Source organism: Epinephelus fuscoguttatus, linkage group LG1 (assembly GCF_011397635.1).
Source record: "Epinephelus fuscoguttatus linkage group LG1, E.fuscoguttatus.final_Chr_v1".
Classification (NCBI taxonomy): domain Eukaryota; kingdom Metazoa; phylum Chordata; class Actinopteri; order Perciformes; family Serranidae; genus Epinephelus; species Epinephelus fuscoguttatus.
In genome coordinates this window covers 37,301,255-37,324,579 of record NC_064752.1, presented here as the reverse complement: position 1 = coordinate 37,324,579, position 23,325 = coordinate 37,301,255, and the positions used below count along the sequence as shown (strand labels likewise).

Sequence of the window (23,325 nt, the reverse complement as noted above, 5' to 3'; positions counted from 1 at the left end):
AGGTTTTGTGGTTTTGCTTTGGTGTTTCTATCAATCAGATATTTCAGAAAAAGGCAATATAAGCAGATGACAAGACGAGTTGTTGAGCATTTCATTCTTCGAATGAGAAGAGTAAGACATACAGATAAGAAAGAGATTACGTTGAGTTGTCGTCATTTAACCATGACTGTACATGTGACATATTTCACGCCTGCTACTTTCTGACTCAATGTTAATTCCCAAATGCATGATAAAAGTGTCCATTAACTGTCAAGACAATGCACTGCTTCTTGGTTCAGTTCTTATGTTTGGGTCAGATTGCATCCTCACAGTGCACGTAGAGGGAACCAAGACCAGTGTTTTTGGGCAGACCAGGATTTGGTTGTTTGGTCTGCACTAGAGTTTACATTAACTTTCACACCACCCCAAACCATCCAGACTATCCAACAAAATGCTCCAGGGTTCAGTTCAGACAGACCAAACAGCTCAGGTGTCAGAGCAGCCTTAGATAAGAAGCTCAATACCACCCCTATGTATGTCAGACTAAGCAAGATCTGGGAGACAGATAGGGACAGTATATAAGTTATTGGGGTGGTGAGGTGGGAACCTTATGTTTTCTTTTAACCCTCCTCTTGACCTAGAAAAAATCTGCAACAATATTCCTGAAACGTGAGAATAACTTAACAGTGTTAGCTGAGTACAGTTTGTTCAATTGTGTAGACCAATTTGAACCTCTAGCATCTTAATAATTTTTAGACAGTCCCTTAGCTCAGCAAAACTTTGGAATAAAAGGGGAAACAGTTAGTCTTACTCTATCTTATTGTTAAAAATCCTCCTACCAGCAACTCTACAGCTCACTAACTAACATGTTATATGTATTTGGTTTAATTTATATAAAAACACGTGAAAGAGGGAGAGAGAGGGGATGACATGCAGAAAAGGGCTGCAAGCTGGAATCAAACCTGCAGCTTCTCTGACTTTGTACATGGGACACCCGCTGTACGCACTGAGACTCCCTTCACAGGGTTTTATGTGCCGGACTATTTCTTGGCTGAGCGAGTGCAGTGACTTCCTGAAGTTTTTGCTCGTTGACTGGCAACCTCACTGTGTTTGTTTTTCCAGTGTTTATGCTAAGCTATGCTAACTGTATCCTGGCTGTTCATGTTTTACAGACATGCAAATGGCCCCAATTTTTATGTCTCCACGCTGGCTGGTGCTGGGGGCGTTATGTGTTTTGTTATCCATCTGTCTGTATGTCCGTCCCATTCTCATGAACATTATCTAAAGAGCACCTTGAGGGAATTTCTGAAAAATTTGGCACAAACATCCACTTTGAGTCACAGAGGTAGTGAGAAGATTTTGGAGGTCAAAGATCAAGGTCACTATGAATGCAATATCTCAAGACGGCTTTGAGGAAGGTTCCTCAAAATTTGGCACAAACGCCCACTTGGACTTAAGAATGAAATGATTGGAATTTGGTGCTCAAAGGTCAAAGGCCATAAACGTGTTTTCGGCCATAACTCAAGAATTCATACGCTAATTATGACAACATTTCACACAAATGTCTAATAGGATCAAAATGATGAAGCGATGACATTTTATACCTAAAAGGTCAAAGGTCAACTTCTCTCTGACATCATAATGTTCTGCAAAAACACTTTTCTGGCCATTACTTAAGGTCATGATGGCTTTGTATTATGGTCATGACAGAAGGGCAGACATTTAGTCAGATACTGAATTGGTGACACTAATTTTGGTGTCCACCTTGAAACTGTAAATTGTAAGTGCAACCTGAGTGGTTTGTAGAGGCATACAACTGTGAGATGGTAATTCTAGTTTAATCTCACTCTTGGTAATAAAGCAATTAAGCATGTTCCTTTACCCTTTTATTACTTTTAACATTTGTCAGAGGGCTGCATCATCTCTGAACGATCAAAGAAAAGTCTTGTCAAAATTTGCCATAACTTAAGTAAGGAACAGCATAGGAAAGTGTGCTTTCTGACTCAGTGCCTTACACATGTTATTTAGGATGGTTATTGTAGCCATTGTGTCAGACATCTGACAATAAAAAGTTTTACAGATCAAAAAAGAGAAGAAAGGAACAACCAGATGGCCACATTGCATCACAGCTGAGCTGGAGAGCGGGAGCGAGGAATTTACAAGGCAAAGATCATGAGTGTTTAGGTTAGAAAAAGGAGGACTGAGTAAACAGGAGAGACAAACAGATACATAAAGCAAAGCAACATATTCTTTACTGTTGTTCGTCAGTTTGCAGAATGAGACAATACGTTTGTTTTTTCTGTGTGCCCGCAGGCATCTATGGACAGCAGATGCAGCAGAACAGGCCAGTCAATGCTCTGCCCAGCCCTTTGAAACACTACACCAGTCAGATTTGTTATTCTGAATGTGATTTTATATCGGTAACGGTCTTACTTCTCCACATAGCTTTATTTTTATCTAAACAGAAGCACCTGTGAACTGAACCATGGTGACCTCTAACCCTTTACTCACCTCTGAGAGACAACCGTTTGAGCCTCCTGTGATAAATGCCTCTTGCTACATAACATCAAAGTCCTGTTCACATGAGGTGGTTAAATAGATAAAGTCTTGTGTGTGTGTGTGTGTGTGTGTGTGTGTGTGTGTGTGTGTGTGTGTGTGTGTGTGTGTGACAGAAAGATACATATTTGCATTCACAAACTATTTAAAGCAATGTGAAAGTGCATCAAACAAAAGGTGCAGCAGTTATCATTCAAAGTGAGACAAACTGATTCTTTAGTGACCATGACTTCAAAGTCAGGGGCCTAGGTGGACTCTGCATAGCCCCAAACACTAACCCAGCCCCCACCCCGTGTCCATCCCCCCCGTCTCCTGTCTGGCTCATGAGCACCGCTGAGCAGGGATCAGAAGATCAGGACATGAACTCTTCACAGGAATGTCAGAGGAATTTTCATTCTGAAGGTTACTTCTCTCGTTACTCACCTGCAGAAAAAAACAGTAAATCCTCAAAACTGTACTAAACATCCACTCATCTGATCTTTCTTCAGCCCTAACAATATGTGTTTATTTCCAGATTGAAAGCAGGTCAGTGAGAGGAAATTCACTTTGTTTGGAGTCCATTGTTTTGCATGAAATGGACTAAATTGTCTTATTATGTATGTATGGAAGTCAGATGTCCTTTCATCTGTCTGCCATAAAGATTCATATGGGCTTAGTAGATCTGGAGTAATAAAAAAAAAATGCAATGTCGCTCTTTCTAAGTAAAATGTTGGAAATATGTTTTGTGCCTGTGGCAGATGAAGACACAACAACACACCGAAGTAGCCTGTAAACCTTAAACACAATCATTTAGATTTAATCATCAATTCATTATCTTTTAAACTGTTACCCGCTGATGATACAATCTGTGGCAGTGTCTCTTTTATGACATAGTTTGTCCATCTCTTAGTCTCTCTCTCTCAAACAAACACCCAGAAAAACCTGACTTGCATTCATTTCTGAAACACTACTCAAGTATGAACCCCACAATTCAACGGATAACCTTGTTGGAACCAGATTTTTGTCACCACAATGGGATTTATAAAAGTTTATATATACACACAGAAAAAAAAGTTAGTTAGTTAGATAACATGCATGAATAATACATTACATGAACACATAAGGCCTATTTATAAAGAAGATGCACACATGATGATGTAAATGAATAAAACAAATTAATCTTACAAATGGTAACATTTCAGTTTTAATAGTCCCTGGACAATGTGTCTCCTTAAGGTAACTTGAGCCATGGCACCCCAGGGCACAGAGGGCAGCATAAACCTTTCTGCGATAGAAAGCAGATGTCCATGCACACACACACACACACACACACACAGATGTTCATGATTACACCATGTCAAGCGTCTCATCTTTTTCTCATACAGATGAAAGCAGCAGATTGTTACGTATGTGTGTTGATAACAATTTAATTTATGGGTTTAATCTAAACTCTGGTTTTAAATCTGCTGTGTGACACTAAAAAAAGGTTATCTTGAAAATATAATCAGGGGTGTCCTGGTGAGTGGCAAGTGGCCTAGGGTGCTCGTAACTGCACCATCTCCAGTTCAACTTCACGCCAGGGATCATCTGTTGTGTAGCAGCAGTGACACTCAGTGTCAGTGGGAAGATTACTTTTTCACTGTGGGAAAAAAGCTATAATTTATTGGTATTGTTGCTATTATTTATCGGTACTATGAACATTTGCAAAGAATACCTTTACCTTTGTTTGTCCCAACCTGTACTCAAGCTGTGCATGCTGTTGATTGAACAGGAAATAGTGCCCTTTCGTGTCGCAGACAGGAACTGTTGAGGGACAGATTAAGGCAGCAGATGGTGAGGGATATTATGAGAAGAGGAAAAATCGAGAGGAGGAAGAGGAAACTAATTCAGGCTCAGCTGGTGCTGTGGAACATTCACTGTTTCACTCTCTTAAAGTAACATGTTAACCAGTGCAAGATCTGTGCTTCTGTAATAGTGCACAATATAAAACAACAATTACTGTAATGAAAATATCTCGCCTCTACATCCATTTAGCAGCTGTTCAGGAAAGCAAAAAAATCACACACAGACACACACAGACACACACACACACACACACACACACACACACACACACACACACAAAACATGGCAATATTTACGCCAACCTGAATGAGAAGTCGTAAGCAGCATTTCTTGGGATCCAAGGTTTCAAGCATTTGAATGCTTTTTTCTTTTTTAACTGAAATGAAGCTTGTGTTGTATACTTTATATCTTCTAGATTTTTTTTTGTGAATCCCCAACCTTTTTGCTAAATACGCAAATGCAATATGGAGATAATTTGTGCATTTACAAAACTGATGGACACCGTTCTCTTTTAGAATTGATAAAAAAAAAAAAAAATACATATATAAAGCACCTAACCTACCAACCCCAGACACCCAAAACAAAATTGGTTACAAGAATCTGCAAATGGCCTTACACTGTTCTCTTCTCCAGATACAGCAGGTCAAATAAATTCACCTGCTCATTTCTAATATATCTCTTTATTTCTTAGCTGACACAAGGAAGTAGTTGATAAGTTGCCTATGAGCTGATGTGAGGTTGTTAAATGCCTCTGAAATATTAAAAATGATACTTTGTGGTTCAGGCTCAATTCTTGAATCAAGAATGTCTGAAATTGGATGAAAAATGTTGCACTGGTACTTCTGAATCTTTTAACAGTGTTTAAGAGTGGGTTTGATAGACTGACACTTGTTGCACAGAGACGAATCAGAGAGGAACCATTTGTTTTTTTTAGATTTGGAAATATGCAACCTATGTACAATTTTGAATTGCATTAGGCCATGTATTACATTAACATTCATTAATCTATTTTAAACTATGATTCCATTGTTCCTCTACAAAATATTAAAATATTTACCATTTCCCTCTTATAGAAGAAGTGTCCACCTTTTTATCCTGCAGAGCTGTATAAAGGATAGATACTAAGTGTAAGGTGGTAGCTACAGAATGCTCTAGAGTCCTTTGCTGTGTTTTACAGCCCGCATCTGCACTGTTTTGGTTCACTATTTTGGATGTGTAAATAAATAGGCAACCATATGCTGCCATGTTCGACAACTGAAAAGGTGATGTTCTGTCAGTGATATGTTTACAGCTTTCTGCTGCCCCCAAGTGGCCAAAAAAATCTTTATTACAGGTTTAAATGCTCTAAACAAAAATGAAAATTTGAAACTCCATTCTGGATCATGTGATATGAAGTAAAGGTTCAGAACAGCTAATAAATGGATCTCAAGATTGTTTTGTCAACTGTTGTTTCCAAGGTTAAAACTGAACTTTGAAACTTACAGTTAAGGGACCCTGCGGAGTTTTCTTTAAATAAACAACAGTTATTGAACTTGAACCAATGTGTTAAATGCATTTCTTTATATCCTAAAAATACCAAAGTTTTCTCTTAGGTATTTCAAACCCACCATTGTTTCTATCAGTCTTCTTCTTCCCCACCTTTGCTGGCTCATTGCACATTTGACCTCTGTAACTGTGGAGATAATTTCAGCTTTTCCTCAAAATGTCATCAGACAAAACAAAGGCAAGACTTGCTCTCACACTGTGCAGTGCAGGTGAAAACAAGTGTACTGACGCATCATCTTTTGGTACAGAGTTTTTGTGGTTTTAGGGATCAGCTTTAGGCATGCCATTACAACATCTGACAAGCTGTTTGGTGATCTGCTGTACCTGCCAACTCTAAAACAGAAAACACCTGAGGGCAGTGTCTGCTGTGGGAAATGTAACGATTGTGAAAACATGATGACTCATTCACAAGAAATCTTAACCAGTTAATCAGAATCTAATTTATTGCCAAGTTTTCACATACAGGGAATTTGCTTTGGTGTTTTGGTGCATGGAGTCCATGTCAGTGAGGTCTCTGGCCTTGTTGATGAGTCCAGCTGCAGATGGGAAGAAACTGTTTTGTGGCGTGAGGTTTTGGTCCTGGTAGGCCGCAGCCTCCTGCCAGAGAAAGTGATACAGAGAGTTGTGTGTCCAGGGTGGGAGGGGTCAGCCACAATCTTTCCTTCTCACATCAGAGTCCTGTGGGCGTACTGGTCCTGAAGGGACGACAGAATGCAGCCAATCACCTCCACAGAGTGAATGATATGCTGCAGTATGCCTTTGTCTTTGGCAGTGGCAGCAACGTACTAGATGGTGATGGAGAAGGTGAGGATAGACACAATGATGGTAGTGTAATGTCCACCATCTCTGTCTTTGGCAAGTTGAACTTCATTAGTTGCCACAGGAAGTACATCCTCTGCTGTGTCTTTTTGATGAGGAAGCTGATTAGCTCCTACATGAGGTCTTGGGTGATGGAAGTGGAAGTGACACAATGAAGACTGAGGGGTGATGGGGGCAGGGAGTCACACAGAGTGATGGATCTTTCTAAGTTGCTCTGGTCACCAGATGGTCAATCTCCCTCCTGTAGGCGGACTCAATCCCACTAGAAATGAGTCCAATGGTGTCATCTGCTAACTTCAGGAGCTTAACAGACTGGTGACTGGAGACACAGCTGTTGTAATGTGTGTAGCAATATGTGTGTTCTGTGTTGAGTGTAAATGTTATAGGCTGTCACACTGGATGATGATCCTCCACTTCATATTGTATACATTTTGACTCTCTAGGTTGTCATTAACAGTTAGACATTAGCAATAATGGCTAACAATAATGAGTAATGTGATAACATGAATGCTTTCATGTCTATTTTGTTGTTACTCCTTTTGCATCTTCATAATGATGCAGATTTCATATTATTTATAGTAGCAAAGACTAGGGTTTTTGTATTTTGTAATATCTGTAATGGTAATGTTTAAAAGACTTTTATTATTCCACATACAGCACTGAAATGTATTATATTTGGACTGTATGTCTCCCTCTAGTTTGTGCTCATTGATTATTAGAGGCAGAGATGTTGGCCTTCCTTGTATTGGCCTTTCTATGGATTTTATGTCCACGCTGATTGCCCTCAGAGCTCTCCTGACTACACATGTCCTCATTGGTATAAATGCCTGTCAGGTAACTGTTAGAATTTATCCTGAAGAAAGTGGTTTGGTTCATCTCACCAGAATAGATGTGGGTTTTCCTTCAGTTCCTCTTTGAGCAGAACTCTCAAGGGTGAGTATCTAACAGCTGTCACTTCTGGGTAGCTGAGGGAGTCCCTGTACAAAAACCTTACTGTTGTGTTACAGCACCCCCTTAAGTTTCAATATAGCATTTAACCCTTCCTTTCTCTTCCCCAGCTTGCATTTGTCACCAGTAAAATCAAAGATTCTCTCATCATTCAATATTTCTATCCACTTATTATGTGCAGATTTGGGAGCCAGCACACACTGAGTGAGAAAGAATTGTATTACTTGTGTCAAAAATTAAAATGTAATGTGACAGTTAATGAAAAATAGGTTTATATAATCACAGGGAAATATAAATATTCATGAAGCATTAACAGTAGTTCCAGTCAGCGCTGACTCTATGTTTGAGTGAGGTAAATATTCAATATAGCATTTAACCCTTCCTTTCTCTTCCCCAGCTTGCATTTGTCACCAGTAAAATCAAAGATTCTCTCATCATTCAATATTTTCCATTATGTGCAGATTTACAGTTAATGAAAAATAGGTTGAGGTAAATATTCATGCACAGGGCATGTAATGTCTCAGTGAAAGGTGTCATTCTGGAGCAGATGGATCAGAGCCAGCAGACGGTGGAAGGAAGCCTTTTCCACTTCCTTCTCCTGTTTATGAGAATACCAGACGCAGACAGAGCAGAGGATGGTGAGGAGCTGCCAACAGGCTGCTGTTGACACAGTGTACCAGCTCTTGCTCACGTTTCCAGAAACCTTCACTCAACCAGTTAGAAAGCAGTGACAAAAAAACATGATGCTGTTGGACAAGGAATCTTTGTAACAAGGCACAGCAGGAATAAAGGAAGGTGACACAACGTGGCAGATAGAATATTATATAATTTTCTTACTTTTTAGACACAAGGGTGGCGTGACAATGTTGAATTGTGGTGGATCGGTCCACCACTTTGATTTAGACTGATAAATCTCAACAATTATTGTATGGATTGCCATTAAACTTGTTACAGTCATGGCCCAAACAGTTTGGGTTGTTTTAATTAACTTCTGTCATCCCCTAACTTTTTATCAAGTACCATCATCTGATCAAAATTTGTTCAGTATTTCAGTTAATACAGAAGCCCATTTTCGCCAGTATGATGAAAAAAAATAACACTAAACTAAGTAAGTCAATATGATGATAAACTTTTTGAGTCAGTACCTACAAGTCTGGTAAAACTTTCTCAGAATAATGACTTACTCATCTCAAAATAATGAGTTAGCATCTCAAAAGTAATTAGAAACATTTCCAAGTCATTGTTTATAAAGTCTCTCATTATTTTAGGATAGGCAAGCCATGAAATACTAATTTTGACAGTGTTTCTCATTATTTTGAAAAGGTTTCTTATTAATTTGAGGAAAGTAAGTAATTTTTTTCAAGTTTCTAGTTATTTTGAGATCCTAATTCAATATAAAATACTAACTAATCTGAGAGATTCTCATTGTTTTGAGATACTGATTCAGTCTTTTGAGATAGTAATGAGATAGTAAGTCATTTTTTTGAGAAATGTTCTTATTATTTTCATACACTAACTCATTATTTTGAGAAAAGTTAAGTCATTATTTTAAGAAAGTTACTCATTATAGTGACATACAGATTTTTTTTTTTATCATACTGGCAGAAATGGGCTCCCATAATATGGTTCATGACCAAATACATGCAAAATTATGCAACATGACATTCGTCTCCACCTCTGCTGTCTGTTGTGTTAGTGCTAATTAGCAAATGTCCGCATGCTAACACGTTAAGATGATGACCATGTTAAACATTGCCCCTGCTTAGCATCAGCATAGCATTGTACATGTTAACATGTTAGCAGCTGACATTAGCATTTAGCTTAAAGCATCACTGTGACCAAGTTTTGTTTTTTGGGTGTTTCATCTATGAGTTGTAGAGTTTAAATTAAACTTTACACACACTCCTCTGTGTCATTCTCTGTTACCCACACATTCATAGTGTAAATACTACGCTCTGTAAAATAACACTGAGACTGCTGCAGTAGCCCATACCACATGCACACAAAGAGCATTTACAGTAAAAAAAAAAAAAAGGAAAACAATGTTATTTTCATGATTTATATTTAACAGAAGATACTCTATTGTTGCCCCTCCCCCTCCTAAAAAACACATGACAGCACTCATCATGTCATAATTTTAGCTTAATTGTGGGTGTCATTCCATGTGTTCTTCCAAGAGGGCGCTCTTTCATGCTCTGGTCAGTAGAATAGGCTACCATCTTCACTTTTCCCTCTTGTTGACCACCATGCTTCTTTTCTCACAGTGCTTCTCTCATACTCGGGAGGGGGGGAAAGGAATCTGGAATCGTTTTCTTCTCCGCTGCTCTGTTCAGATGCTTGCAAGGAGTTTCTTCCTTCAACACAAACACACACACACACACACACACAGTCGAACACATACAGATGAACACAGATGCACACACACAAGAATACACACTTACACACACAGAATGGTCTCCTTGGCTCCCCAGGTACTTTGTGGCTTGAATGCCTACAGGCAGAACACGTACTGTAGAACCAATCACACAGACACACACATGCACACACACACACACGCACACAAAGACAGATGCACACACACGATACACTTGAATGCTGATCAAAATTTTCTCACTGAAATCTCTGCACCATCAGAATCCAACCCCTGTTGCCATAACTTTACTTCTTTCCTCCTCATTTCCTTCCTCAGCAGTTTTTGTCAGTCTTTTTGTGTATTTCATCTCCATGGTACAAGCAAACATATTGTCACCAAATGTTACCGTTACCAAGGGCTGACACAAGGGAGAAGGAAGAAGTGAGTTAGGGAAGATTATGGAGGAGGTCTGGGGTCTGGGATGTGGGTAGCGTTTGAAAAGGAGGAATGCATCAGACAGTGGGTAAACATCGCCGGTAGCTTGAAAACACACACACACACAGACACACAGACACACACACACACACGTGCAGACCTATTAACACACACACATATTTCCATGCGGCTTCCGCCAGTTTCACTGGGAATTTAAGACAACTTGTCCTCGCTGTGTAGCTCCTGCTCAAACAGGTAAGTCAGTCTGTTGTTGTTTTCTCGTCTGCTTCCTTTTCCTGTCTTCTGCATGGCAGGCAAAACTGGAAATGTTAAAATCTGCATTGTGTGTTTGTGTAATAACAGTTGGCTTGATGAGGCACAGTTACATAACACTGCTAATCTCTTAGAAACCTCTAGCATGTACTGTAAGACTATGCTAAAGGTAAGAAAGGTAAAATGCAACAGTGCAAACATGCTGATAAAGTCAAACTTCCTGATGATGCAAACCTTTCTCACAAACTGCTGTGTCATACTGTAACTGAGAGTCTGTGTGTGTATGAGTGTGTGCTTGTGTGGACAGCAACTTTGTGGGTATTACCGTAATCATCTACAGCTGTGCATGCAGGGAAAAAATCTATTCTTCCCTCTCATACTCAGAAGTTTTATGTGTGTGTGCAAAAGCAGCCATCTCAACTTGTGCTGCACCTCAAACCACTTAAATCTACTCTGATTCTTTAACACATGTCAGGGACTGCTATAAAAAAAAGTGACCTTTTTTGACCTCACACTGGAATTGTTTTTCATCTGGCTTTTCAAAGCCTAATGGTTGCATCATTCCTTAAAGGGTCACTCCAGCAAGTAGTAGTGTTACACTTCAAGGTGAGGGAATTGCAAAAGATTAAGAGTCTATGGCCATGCCAGCAGATCTGTGAGTCTATACTTAAATACAGCAGAGCTTTAGCTTATGCTAGTGAGCAAATGCTAACATGTTGATGCTTCTTTGTGTAATTTTCAACATGTTCACTATCTTAGTCTAGCCTTTTAACATGCTAACATTTGCTAATTAGCATTAACCACAAAGTATAGGGGAATGTCCTTTCCATTGGTTTGTGGACTCCACTTATGAAACCTCGAGTTTGGCATTTTGGTTGTCGTCATCTTGTTTTTTTGGAGCCAGAAGTGACCATATTGAAAGGAGCAGGTGTGAGAGGTGGATCTGACTCAGACTGTGGTGATGCCTCACAGACGACAATTATGGCCAAAACTTAGGCCTTAATAAAATGTAAATCGGTAAGTAAAATAAAAATTCCTCCCCGTACAGTTGTCATGTAAGGGGGAAAGTAGCTACAGAGACCAAAACTGTTCGTTCTACCAGGTTGTAAACATGTTCATTTCCTCTGTAAACTTGGGCATTTTAACATGGGGGTTTATTGAGATTGACTCGCTTCTAGAGCCTCAAGTGGCCATTCAAGGAACTGCAGTTTTTAGCACTTCTGAATTGGCCTCATTTTTCAGCCCCAGAGTTTGCCACTTTTAATTCATCTGGTAGATTTTTGGAAGATTCGAGACATTTTACTGGATAAGTAAAAACGTCTACCTTCTGGTGGTACTAGAGGTAAAGTTGTGGGATCACTAAGGTCATTTGGTTTCATCAGTGAAGTATGAATGTCTACAAATTTTCATTGCAATCCATTCAGTATTGAGATATTTAAATCTGGATCAGCATGGTGGATTGTCTGACCATCAGCAGAAAAGGTGGAAACTGATGCTGCAGAGGCAGAATGGGTCAAGCTCTAAAAAACAACTTGATAGCATATTTTGTTCAAGGAGTTCTTGCCAAGTCTAAAAAGTGAAGACAATGCAGAGGTGTTTTAAACCTTCATTCTTTTTAATGGCCAGGAGGGGGCGACTCCACTGGTTGCAAAAAGAAGTCTGATTGTGCTACAGATGTCTACTTCTCTGTTGATTTACTACCTCAGTAAACATTTTCCTAACGAGCTGACAGGCTCAGTCACTAGTTTCAAGTCTTATGCAACACAGCATGACGTTCATTTTGGTCACATTTGAACTAAAATAGATAATAAAGCAGGGTATGCTTTAGACCATGGCTACCCTGTGATTGAAAAAATGCTACCACAGCGATGTCCATGCTTTCTCAGTCAGATCCACCCCTTGCTCCTCCACAGCTCCACCCTCTGGACCAAATACTGTCACTTCTGGCCTTTACAGGATGGTGACAGCCAAAAAGCCAATCTCAAGGTTTTAACACAGTGATTTAGATGCAAATGGGTGACATCTTGATAGCTTCACCCACAGCTACTACACAGTCTATGGTTTTGTAAGACTTTCCCTGCCTAATACGCGACATCAGATTTCCAAACTGAATAACCTGCAGGCTTTCTGCTAAAGATTTGTTGTTCCCATGCTGAAGCCAAAACACCCCAGTGATATCACTTACTTTATTCAGTATTTTTTAGACCTGACAAAGCTCTTAAAGAGCCACAGGAGACATTGTGCAACGTTCACAGACTTATAAAAGTGCTCATTGTAACTATAAAATTGACTCTGACGTGTAAAATCAGTTTGTCTTTACTCACCACCTTTGTCTTTATGTGTATCTGACAGGGTTATATCTCAGCAGCTGTCTCCATGGCTCCCCTGTGTTGTGCTGTGTTGGTCCTGCTGTACATTTTTGACTCTGCCTCAGCCACTACTGTAGCTAACACAGATTATGGAGGTGTTCCTCTGTGGATTAATCGCCTGTTGGGTGAGCCCAGTGTGACGAGCCTGCAGGGACGGATGGACTCAGCCTGGTTCCGAGCCAACAACCCTGAATCCTGCCCTGAACAGTGTGACTGCCCTATCCATTGGCCCACAGCACTCTACTGTGACCACAGAGGCTTGGCAGACATCCCTGACCGCCTGCCAGACAGAACTCAATACCTGTTTTTACAGGTAGAACAAACACTGACACGGGCACTGAGCGTGTGTTGTCTTTACAATGGTCTGCCACTAACCCACAGTGGTTTTTCATTTCCTGCTCACATTGTACAGTATATTCTCCACCAGAAGTTGACCTCCGCTGCACTACGCTGATTTTAGTTTAACTGTGAAAGTGTGAAAAGTCAAAATCCATCAGGCATTTTTTTTTCTTTTGTTCCCAGGGCAACAACATCTCATCTCTGTCCTCCTCCTTTCTGGCCAACATCACTGATCTACGCTGGCTCATCCTGGACCACAACCAGCTGCAGAGCGACAAGCTGGACCAGGCTGCCCTGCAGAACCAGAGCCAGCTGTCCTACTTTTTTGCAAACCACAACCACCTGAAATCAGTGCCCAGTGCTCTCCCAGCTGGACTCAAGCAGCTGCGACTGGCCCACAACCAAATCAGGAGCATCAGCCCCGGAGCTTTCCAGAACCTCCACAACCTGACGCTGCTGCTGCTGCAGGGAAACAGACTGCAAACCATCACAGAGGGAGACCTCAAAGGTAGTGTAATGTGTCATTTCCTGTCTTCAGACATGCCAAATCTGCTTTTGGGTGGAAAGTGAATCCTGCTCTTGTGTACCTGTTGACATCATGCAAAAACCTCAGTCAACAAAGACGTAAACACCGTACATGTTTTTCCTTTTGTTGCTGGCCACAAGTTTTCATTTAACCCATTTAGACCGGAATACATATCTATGTGTAAGTGGTTATTAGGGTAGTTGGAGGTAAGGGGTTTAATTCAGTAGTGATTTGATTTCACATCTCTCTGCAAATATGTAATGCACCATAAAACTGAAACTACAACTGAAAGTTAAGCAAATCAAATAATATTCAACACCATTTCTTCGGGGCAAAGCTTAACACCAGCTCAGTACGCTGTGTGGACACTAATAGTTCAATGAAAATAGTGCACTGTGATGTGTCAGTGATTGCTACTGTAATTATAACATGTCTGGTGTACCTAAACTCTTTCACTGTATGTGTTTAGGTAACAGTTTTCAGGTTTCCTATGCAGTATGGAAAGGATGGGATTTGATTTTAGTCATTTCCGGGTCTGGATAAGGATGGGAAAAGAAAAAGACTTGTATTTCAAGACTATTGCCTCTATTCTGTTTTCTAAAACATAAAAATCTGACTTTCAGAAAATAAACTGATCATACAAGCAGAGTGTTTTTCATGGTGTTTTGAGCAGGCAAACAGCGCAGCCAAAATATTAACCACTGTCTGAAAGAGTGCTGGCCAGGGCAAGCTGGATGTCATCAAGTGCAAGGCAATATGTATGACGTGTGACTGAAAGCACACAGAGCTGCCGCTATGTCACAGCCTGCAGAACAGCGCCACCCCAAGTGCCTTATAAGGCCCCGATCACAAAAACGTCTCGCAGGTTGTAAAACGCGAGGCGCACAACACTGCCTTTTTGTTTTTAACCGAATGCCACTAGTTAAAAAATGCTTAATGTGTCCTTTTATTATTGCCAGGCAACCACCCCATCACCTGCTTACCCTAACCTTCCCGTACAATAAATCTACCGTTTATTTATTTATTTTATTTCACAATAATCAGCATCTAGTTCCTAAAATGTTCAGGCAGAGGGTACTTGCTGTAGCTCTAGTTGAGGGTGAGAGGCCGTCAGCAAATGGTTTGTCGGGCACAGGGAAATGGAGATCTGTGTGGGTACATGAGACCCTAAAAAAGAGGGCGGATCACGGGGAGTACCACCAGTTCGTCCAGGAGCTTCGCCTCGATGAAAGCTAAAGCAGGCATGATGGGGGTGCTTTTCTGCACTGAGCTGAAGTTTTACACCTTGAGTGCAGGGTGCTCTGGCAAAAATGCCAGGTGCCTGGAGTGCAGACACATGAGGCGTGTTGCAAAGCAAAAACAGCGAGCAAAAAGCTTCATTCTCATTAAAAACAATTACAAAAAGTTGCCTCCAACTGATAAAACACTTTGTATGATTGGGGCCTAACTGAGCCAAATCTGCGCATCCATGGCCCAGGAAAATTAGGTTGAAAGAAAATATGGCAATTTCAGCATAAGTAAATCATACCTTCGGGTCTACATTCATCATTGTATCCATGGACAGAGTGAATAAACAAGGCTGCCTAGGATGCCATGATAATCATTTAACTTATTACAATAATTTTCAGTTTTTATTTAGGAAGGAGACTAGAAAATATACAGGAAATAATAATAAATATTATTTATTTAATATGCTAAGAGAAAATAATACAAGTATAGGTTAGGTTATAGGTAGCACCAGTTAGTCAACCTCGTTTATAGGCAGGGATGAACTTGTTTGGGTTGGTGTTCATTGATTTGTACAAGCTAAGTACCTTCCTCTGGCAAATATTTTGCAACATAATATCACATATTATCCAAGGGTTACATCCATGTTAACAATCACTTTTTAAAACCATTTCTTATGTAATAAACATCTAGCTATTTGGACTCAGATGTCAAATATGGTCTAAATAATTCTACCAAGAAGTCTGGAAATTTGAGTCTGAAAGGATGGAATTCTAAAATGGACAATGTCCAAAACCCTGAGTTTTTAAAATGTTTTCCATGTGATGATGATCAATTTGTTTTTGGAATTCTAACTGTGGCACAGTTATGTCATACCCTTATGTTTGGCCCTGAGACTGCTCCGATCAGTCTGATTACACTCATTAACACTGAATATTCCTGGCATTTAACAGTGACAATGTTTACACTCATTCTGTCACACAAATTTGTCAGTATTCAGTTTTGCATGTGTGTTTGTGTGTTTGCAGGTCTGGTCAGTCTGAACCTGCTGGACCTCAGTGGGAATTCGTTGTCATCCGTCCCCAAGCATTTACCCCCTTCTGTCCAGCAGCTCTATCTGTCCAACAACACTCTCTCTGAGCTGGATGAAGACAGTTTCGTTGGATTTCTCAGCCTCAAGTACCTTCGTTTGAGTCACTGTGGTCTGCAGAGCAGCGGCGTCCACCTGCAGGTCTTCAACTTCTCCAGCCTGGTGGAACTGGACCTTTCTTATAACAAACTAACAACCATTCCCACAGTCCCCACCACCCTGCAGTACCTCTACCTTGAGGCCAATCAAATACAAGGTGAGATATATACATACACAAAGAAAACATTCACACATACACACACACACACACACACACACACACATGACATGCAGTCCCTTTTCACACTGTGATTTTAACGGTGTCACTGACTCCATGTCAGTAAAATGCTAATTCTACACACATGTGCGCACATTCCTACATTTTACAATTCAACAATGCATTCACTTCTTGTGACAGTGAAGTGAATTATGAGGCCTCAGGAGGTCTGACACCTAAACCATGTTGTAAGGGAGAAGAAGAAATGTGGAAAATGTGACAGAAACCGCAAAGAAACACAGCCGGCCTTCATCACTGCATGCGGACGCTAGAGGGGCTGAGGTTGGACAGCTAGCAGGCGAGGCGAGTTGGGATGGAAGAAGAGAGAGAGAATAAAGGGAGGGACTTGGAGACATGGAGAGAAGTAGCAAGAGGAGGGTGGAGGAGAGGAGAGGGAATATTGTGTGGTTGGATGAGGGGAAAGTAGGTTAGCAAAGAAGAGAGGAGAGTGGTATGAAAACATCTGTGATGGATTCAGAGGTAAGAGTGCCAGATGAGCCAGAAGCACATGCTGTTCCCCTCTTCATGGTCTCCTCTTTCCTCTCCCTGTCTGTCTGCTCCCCATCACTCTGACCTTTTTTGGCCAATAGGATCTAAATAACATTGCAGCAGACTTGTAGCCATCTTGACTCACATGACCATCCAGCAGCAATGACCTGGTCTATAATTTTGGTTCACAGACTCTGGCAAAAAGTTGAAGTGTGTTCTCGATCTGTGAAGCAGCAGACAGCTGAGCTGTGTACCAACCGGACAGACAGACGGCAAAACACTTTCACAATAACACACACCTCATCGTCTAGCTAGCAGCATGACGGCTACCGTGGCTCCTTCTGCCAAAGCCTACAGTCTGGGCCAAGGGAGGCTCTACTACTGAAATGAAGTGAGAAAGCAAAAGAGGGCGTTGTGGTTTCCTTATTCTCTGTTTTCACCACAGCACCTGTGAGACATTCAGGAAATGCAGGCTCTTTGAGTAGAAGAGGGACATGTGCAGACTGTGCAGACCCTCTTCAGTAAGGCAAATGTCAAAGTGTGATTGAAATGTTTCATCTTAATAATTTACACATGATGAACACATGGCACATGATGTGAAATCAAAGCTCTGGTTTGGTCTTTACAGTGCTTTGACAAGGCAGTAATAAGCAGATGTCTGTCTCTCTAGTGAGAAATGAGTCTCTAATAATAAAATGTGGTCTGTATGGTGGTCTGTTTAAAAAAAAAAACCCCTGTCTGTTTTCTGTCTGTTCACCACAGAGTTCAATGTGACCAGTTTCTGCAGAGAGGTGGGACCTCTGTCTTACTCCAGGATGAAGATCCTACGACTGGATGGAAACAAAATGTCCTACCACCAGCTGCCGTATGACTGGGTCTTCTGCCTGCGAGTGCTTGAGAGTATTTACATCTGATCCATCTTCTGAACATGGAACAAGGGTTACTGTATATGACTGGCCGACCTCATCTATAAAAAAAGACGTGACTCAACTTCAGATTTTTATTTGGCTATAGCCAACTCATCACTTGTGAAGTCGAACAGCTCGGCCATACAGCCATAAACCAGAGAAGAATCTGATTTATTATGCTTTCAATATGTAGATACACACCCAAACACTGAAGGGAAAACTGACCTTCAAAAGATGCCAGAGTTTGAACTTGTACACTAAACCAGTGTTATTTTATCAGGATGCCAAAAGTCATGATCAAAACATTTCTCATACCACCAGCGCATTCCCATGGGTTTCTTTCTCTCTCTCATTCCATCTTTTCCAAGTTCTGCCTCAGCAGGGTCGTACATCTGTGTGTTATTACTGAATAGGAACTTTGACAAACCCTCTCATTTCTGACTGTACAGGGAAATGCGCTCTGGTTAAACTGAGCTGTCTTAGGAGGGAAAAGGAAACATGTATGAATGGCAAAATTCAGTAGCCTTCCCATGAGACTATCTGACTCACTTAGCTGGGCAGTGTTAAACAGCCACACTAGTCCACACATGGAGCAGTCCAAATCTGCTAATTGTCTAAAACAAAAATATTGTTACATTAAACCTTAATTTGAAAGCTGATGTCCATGATGCTAAAACATGAAGTTTGGTTTGTGCAACAAAAAAATAAAATGGACATTGTTAAGATAATATTGTGTACTTTTTGAAAAGCTGCTGCTACTTAGCTGTCACCACATGAAATACAAACAATCTTGAGCAAACAGTGATTCACATTACACCCTTGTTTATGTGTCAGATTTAAACATTATAATCATGAAATTTAGCAAATATTTATAACTGAAAAGAAATAGATTTCACACCAGCCTTAATTAAGGGGAGATTATCTACTATATCCACCTGAGCACAATACACTAATAAATGTAAAAACAAAATGGCTGCCATCTCTGCCAAGTCAGTCTGTGGCTGATCCTGACACAAAAGTGGACAAAGGACAAAACCTGAACAAATTTTATGGTTGAAACCTGTTTGTGAATGTTTAATAATGTTTGTAGTTTCATAGACATACACATTTGACCAATTCAGCATTTGTTTGTGGACATTGGGACTTAATTATAGCAGCATTTGACACATTCCTAGCTTGGAGTATGGAGCAAGGAAAATTCATAGAGTTACAAAATGAACAAATCACAGTTTAGTTTTTGCACAGCCATGTTCAGGCATTGAAATAAACAGTTCTGAACTTTTTTTTTTTACTTGAACAGTGACCTCTAACCCAGAGAGTTACAGAATAATGTTGCACTGTTTGTGATTTTGTTTTTGTACAACAATATTCAAGCACTGAAATTAACAGTATTACATTTTATTTCACACTTGGGGCTATTAAAAATAAACCCAGTGTCCCCATATGAGGACGTAATTTAGTTCAAATACTACTTCCTGTTCAAAGACAATGACTTATCAGATCCTACTGATGCCAATTAGCTAGGAGAAATTAAAAATGCTTACCAAACAAAAGTTCCAGTCTCAGGAGGTGCTGTGTCACCTTCAGCTCATTACATGCATGCTGTGAGACTTGCGAGACTGAGTGAGACCAGAGGCCTGTACAACAAAGCCAGTTCAACTTACCCAGGATATCTTTTACGTTCTCTGGCTTGACTGACCCAAACATTGGCCGTCTGGATAACAGGTCCTACGAAGCTGGTTATCAACCATTTCAGTCAACTCTGGGTTTTCCTACCCAGCCACAAGTGTGTTCATGTAAAAGACACGGGGGTGGTAATTATGAGTGACATCATCAGAACCACGAGTTAAGTACGCTGTTTGTTATGATATGACATGAAATGGTACCGAAAGTGTCTGACACTGTGACACATTACAATGTTGGTGGCGTGGGATGTAAACGATACTCTGTAATCTTATAACGGAAAATGCAGAGATATTGAAAATATTATCTAAAAACTCACCATTGGCTGAGACTTACATTACGTATAGGTATCACTAGGCTGTATGTTGCATCAGTAGAGTAATTTTTGCTATTTAGTTGGATGATGATGAAACTAGGCTGAATATGTCACATAAAACACTTTAAAGTGATGCCAGACTGTTTCTGCTACTGAATTTAAGGATGGAAAGTAGTTAATGACTGATGAGGTTTATCTGACCGAAATGTTGCATTTATAATAACTGGAGCCAATTAACAGTGTGTGGATTATTTTTCTGATAAAATTTTATCCTTTTTCCTAGTTCTCATCACACACGTGTCTCGTGTTATTCTGAGCTGCAGTGATTGAATCAGAGTGTAAAATTAGCAACACTGTCAGCGATCACTGTGGACTAAAATAAACCTCCTGCTAAAATCACATGTTTAGAATGTAAAAGATCTCTGTGTTTGTAAGAAGCTGTTTTAAAACCAGTGGAAATACAGCCCTGATTCTACTGACCTCTAACAATATATAGGCTACTCTTTTTTTACCTGAAACTCCAGACTTACGTTCATGGACACTTTTTTCTTCTGTGATGTGACTGGTCAGAGGTCGGGGTGTTGACAGGCTGTGATCTGATACCCTGAACATAACTAGCTCCCGAGCAGGTTAGCTGTTCAGCGTAAGTTACCACAGTGATGTATCCCGGTAAAAAGAAAACCAGCTTCATAGTACTGAAAACCCAGAGTTAACCCTGAAGTTACCTTGCTGACTTCAAATCCTGCTTCATAGTACAGGCCTCTGGTTAGCAGTTTAGCTTCTAACTAGATAGCTCAAACATTAACAAAATTCATATAGATATATGTAAAAAATTAATGGACAGGATGAACGATAATCAAGTGGGATAATTTAGTAAAAAATGGATCTTATCTCACATCTCTATACAATATGCAGGTAGATTATACACAGTATAAACAAGCGTGTATCCATTATGTACAGTTAAACATGGTCAAATACATGTAATGGAAGGAGCAACGACAGTCATTTAATGGTGTGTTAAAGGATTTGTTCCTTGGTTGACTTCCATTCATGTGTAACATTCCTGCACTTTGTTTTTCGAGCCTGCTTTGTGTCATGATGTCATCTCACAGTTAATTCTGTTGGAGGAAGTGTCTAACCATTTGGAGAGCTCTGAGACTGTGAAGAGACAAAAATAATGACGACGACTGCTGATGGGAATCAGTTCCTTCACTGACTGAGATGCAGTTCTTTTTTTTTTTGTCAGAGTCTTGCAAACAGAATCCTATTCACTTTTTATCTGATTCTGTTAACTACACCATCGAGTGGTGACTGTGTGGGGGTTTTATTTGAAACCTTAAAAGGATAAAAAGGAGCTAGGAGGAACTGAATAAGCATTATTATGATTCCCATATCTCATAATTATGACTTCCACTTCTCATTTACTCAACATCTAATTACAATTATCTACTGGAGCAACCTTAAGTGGATCAGAGTGTGTTTTTAACAGCAAAAGCCCTGTAAATTCTAAAAGCTTTACACAGTACACACATACTAATCATAACACCATCTGTATTTTCTCGTAATGCGACAAACCAAGATGGAAGTACCATTGAGGAGTCATTATGTTCCCATTTACGCAAATGGTGACAACTGTTTTCTCATAACAAGAACATTTCCTAATGGTAATAATGAGGCAACAATCTCAAAATGGCAGTATCATTTTCCTGTCATTACAAGATAAAGATCACATAATTCTGAGATCTGAACTTCCTCGTAATTACAGAATGCAAAGTCCGAATTATAAGATATGTAATTACGGGAAAATGTGTGGGAAAGTTCAGCTCTTCTGTGGACACAAAGCAGATGATGATTTGCTTAGTTGTATTTGATTCATTTTAGATGGTTGCCATCAGTTTCTGGTTAATAAAAAACAGGCTAAGCTAGAATTCCTTTTTGGGTGCCCTGGTTGTTTCCTAAAACAGTGAGCCATTAAAAACAAAGCAATGCCTACTTGTGATTGTTTATCATAGGCTGAATACTTAATGTATTAACAAATATTTGTTTTCATATTGAATTAATATTAAGAGACCTGAAGAGGTAAAACTTTCTTACATTTCACAAGAAACTGGCAATGATCATGAAAAACATACCTAATGCTTTGTTGTATGATATGTTTTTGATTCATTCCTATCCTATGTGTCATCTTGTGACCTCTTTGGGGGATAGGAATCACTTTCCTCGATCATCCTATTTATGAACTGATTACTTTGTTCAACACATCGATCTGGGTGTTAAATTAAAGTCTTAAATAGAGTGAATTTATGACTCATCTTTAAAGAGTAAAAAGATGTGTTTCCTTAAATGGACTTTTCCTGTAAAGACACTAAGTAGTCCCACACAATACTTCAGTGCAGCCACTCAACTATTCAAAGAACTTTTTGTTTGTGTGCCTGTGTGTGTACGCGCAATGCACCATTACTAATGCCACTATCATATTTTCCAGGTGAGACTACGTCTTTTGAATGCTCTAAGTGTGTTTGATGGTCTGATCAGACATGCACTATGTCTGGACCCACAGCTACCAGAGGCAGGAGTCACTCACACACAGTTCCTTTCAGGGATGAGTATTAACCATAAAAGTCTGTGTAAGTTTGTTCCAGTGACAGCCAGCCGACAGTCTTTTGGGTGCATATGAAGTCATGATGGAAATATCACTGTTTCCATGTTGCTGCTGAGAGGCTGTAAACACGATACAAGCAGCTCATCTACTACATCACACTGTCTAAATGCCCAGACACACCAAACAGACATCAAGCATCTAGCAGCGACAAAAGCCAACTGTTGCGTCACCTTATGTCACCTTGTCTCAGCCAAAAAGTAGCACAGCCAAACTAGCATGTATGTCTGCATCTGCATGTGAGGAAATATCTCTCCATACCAGCAGATGGCGGTAGTCTGTATTCCTCAATCAAGAAGGGAAACTGGATGACCACCATTAGCCAGTTAGCACATGAACAAAACAACCTGATGTTGAAAGAACAAAGGATATTTAATTGTGGGTCAGTGATGAACAGTTTCTGTTATAGAACTCAAAAAAATAATCTGACCTCATATAATAAGTTTGTTTCGATCTCACTCCCTCTTGACTTTAGCTGTTTGTTTACTTTCCTCACTTCTGTTTCTATTCATGTGCACTGAGTTTAACAGCCACTTAGAAAGATTTAATTCAGGACAGGCTTGCCATTTCAACATGCTGAATCAGCCAACAAAAAGTGGACAAGGGCTGAGAGGGGCCAACACTGAGGGCGCACTACAAAAACTAGCGCAAAAGATGCTAACCAATGGCTC

At 40.1% G+C, this 23,325-nt stretch overlaps 1 protein-coding gene across 1 annotated transcript; it reads left to right on the top strand.

The window, feature by feature from the left end:
• Positions 1-10,218: 10,218 nt before the first annotated feature.
• Positions 10,219-19,813, top strand: zgc:113307 (uncharacterized protein LOC553753 homolog). The gene is made up of 5 exons (XM_049589415.1): positions 10,219-10,714; positions 13,085-13,414; positions 13,624-13,948; positions 16,222-16,539; positions 17,851-19,813. The coding sequence occupies exons 2-5, from the start codon at positions 13,109-13,111 to the stop codon at positions 18,000-18,002; spliced, it is 1,101 nt and encodes a 366-aa protein (XP_049445372.1). The 5' UTR covers positions 10,219-10,714; positions 13,085-13,108; the 3' UTR covers positions 18,003-19,813.
• The last annotated feature ends 3,512 nt before the right edge of the window (positions 19,814-23,325 follow it).

Excerpts from the sequence above, each read along its gene's own strand:
- zgc:113307 (XM_049589415.1), top strand. The coding sequence starts at position 13,109 with ATGGCTCCCCTGTGTTGTGCTGTGTTGGTCCTGCTGTACATTTTTGAC. Across the intron at positions 13,949-16,221 it reads CACAGAGGGAGACCTCAAAG|GTCTGGTCAGTCTGAACCTG; the intron begins GTAGTGTAATGT and ends GTGTGTTTGCAG. Across the intron at positions 16,540-17,850 it reads TGAGGCCAATCAAATACAAG|AGTTCAATGTGACCAGTTTC; the intron begins GTGAGATATATA and ends TGTTCACCACAG.